General features: G+C 39.3%; 1 protein-coding gene across 1 annotated transcript in view; it reads right to left on the bottom strand.

Moving 5' to 3' along the window:
- Window positions 1-346: 346 nt before the first annotated feature.
- Window positions 347-1,519, bottom strand: part of SHISAL1 (shisa like 1) — a 72,236-nt gene continuing 71,063 nt past the window's right edge. The window contains exon 5 of the mRNA XM_057385529.1: window positions 347-1,340. Within this exon, the coding sequence (XP_057241512.1) occupies window position 1,340 (1 nt within the window). The 3' untranslated portion in view covers window positions 347-1,339. The remainder of the gene's footprint in view (window positions 1,341-1,519) is intronic.

Here is a 1,519-nt window from a genome sequence, read left to right on the forward strand (position 1 = left end):
TGAACTCCAGTAGCCATGAACTAAATCACCGAGAAGAGTGTCCCTTTGGATTTCAACAGAAGAGTAAAGCTCATTGAGCCAAAGAGGTACAAAAGGAACATTTGAACTCATAAACAAGGTGTTCCTTGTGTTGTGGTGACATGGTAAAATGTATGGTTATTTCAAAGTTACTCAGATTTGTCAGAGAAAATGTAAGACATGAAGGATTGAATTGGCATCATCATGACTTTGTACTATGATTTCCAGATGAATTCCTCTGTTTGGTTGCCATTGCCAGGTTCTCTATATAATTATATATTTTAAATAATCGAAATTCACAGGATTTGGTCATGTATCTGATACCATACGATATTAAAACAACCCTGTCATGTGGAAAGTTAAGTCAACCTATTGCAACCAAGTGACCGAGTGCTCCACATACTTCTGTGGCAGAGCCATTGCCTTTCTGGACCCATTACAATTGGGTTCTGAGACTTTTGTGGGGTAAACTCTGAAGCCAGTCAGTGGCTGGGAGAATTGGACTATTGCCTTTTAAAGCAGAGGGACAATGGTATTATTGCTTTTGAAATATATGGTTCATTGATTTTTTCTGTTTCTCTTTTGACTTCAAGGATCGTGGGAGTGGCATAGTGTTGCATCCTAACAAGGTTGCCCACTCTTCAAGAGGGAGTGGGAACCTGAATTTAKGATGTGCTCAGATGTTTGATGTCTTTGCAAAATCATTGCCAGTGATCTAAAAACGTGCATTACGGTTGAAGTAATTGCTACCCTGCAGTCTGACTCARTGAAAGGGCTCTGCTTCCCTTGCAATGCATAGGACAATATGGTTAACAGTGATGTGGACTGCCAGCATCTACCMTATGGTGACAAAATGTTCACCAGAGAACTTTGGAAAAACCCACATTCAGGATTCTGACACTTAGATTAGGCTCAAATGGCAATTGATGGATGGGGAGGCAAAGAAAGGTTATCTACCAAAGGTTTGTCTTGTGGCTGTTTTTCCACTTTTGTGTGGATTTGCCAGAGCAACTTAATTTTCTTCCTGTTGAGCATTTTCTCAAATATGATGCTTCTTTTCAGAGATATTATTGTCTGTCTGGAATTAAAATATTGCTTACAGACTACTTCCTCCTGGAGACTCTTTCTGTATCATTCACCCATACGTAYTATTTGAATGGTGTCTCTCTTCAGGTGACTTGCTCAATCTCCCTCCTGCAGTCTTCCTCTCTCCTATTTATCCATAATTTTTTCAGCTCTTGTAATTTAGTTGATTTTCTTGAAAGCTGCTCCTTGAAGTCTGGTCTTAGCTCTCCCATCTTTAGGCACATCAATATAATTTTCTGCAAGACATAAAGCACAAATGTTTCCATGATGTTTCATGAGCACCCAACATCAAAGTATTTCCTATAAAGAAACATTTCTAGTATAGTCATTGGTGGATTTAATTTGTGGAGGCAAGAAAGAGGAAGAAAAAGCATGAGAAGGAAAGAGGAGGTGTTAAGAGGCCTCTGCCTTCTCT

This window comes from Malurus melanocephalus, unplaced genomic scaffold (genome assembly GCF_030028575.1).
Source record: "Malurus melanocephalus ecotype Western Australia unplaced genomic scaffold, MMel_1.1 scaffold_16, whole genome shotgun sequence".
Taxonomy (NCBI): domain Eukaryota; kingdom Metazoa; phylum Chordata; class Aves; order Passeriformes; family Maluridae; genus Malurus; species Malurus melanocephalus.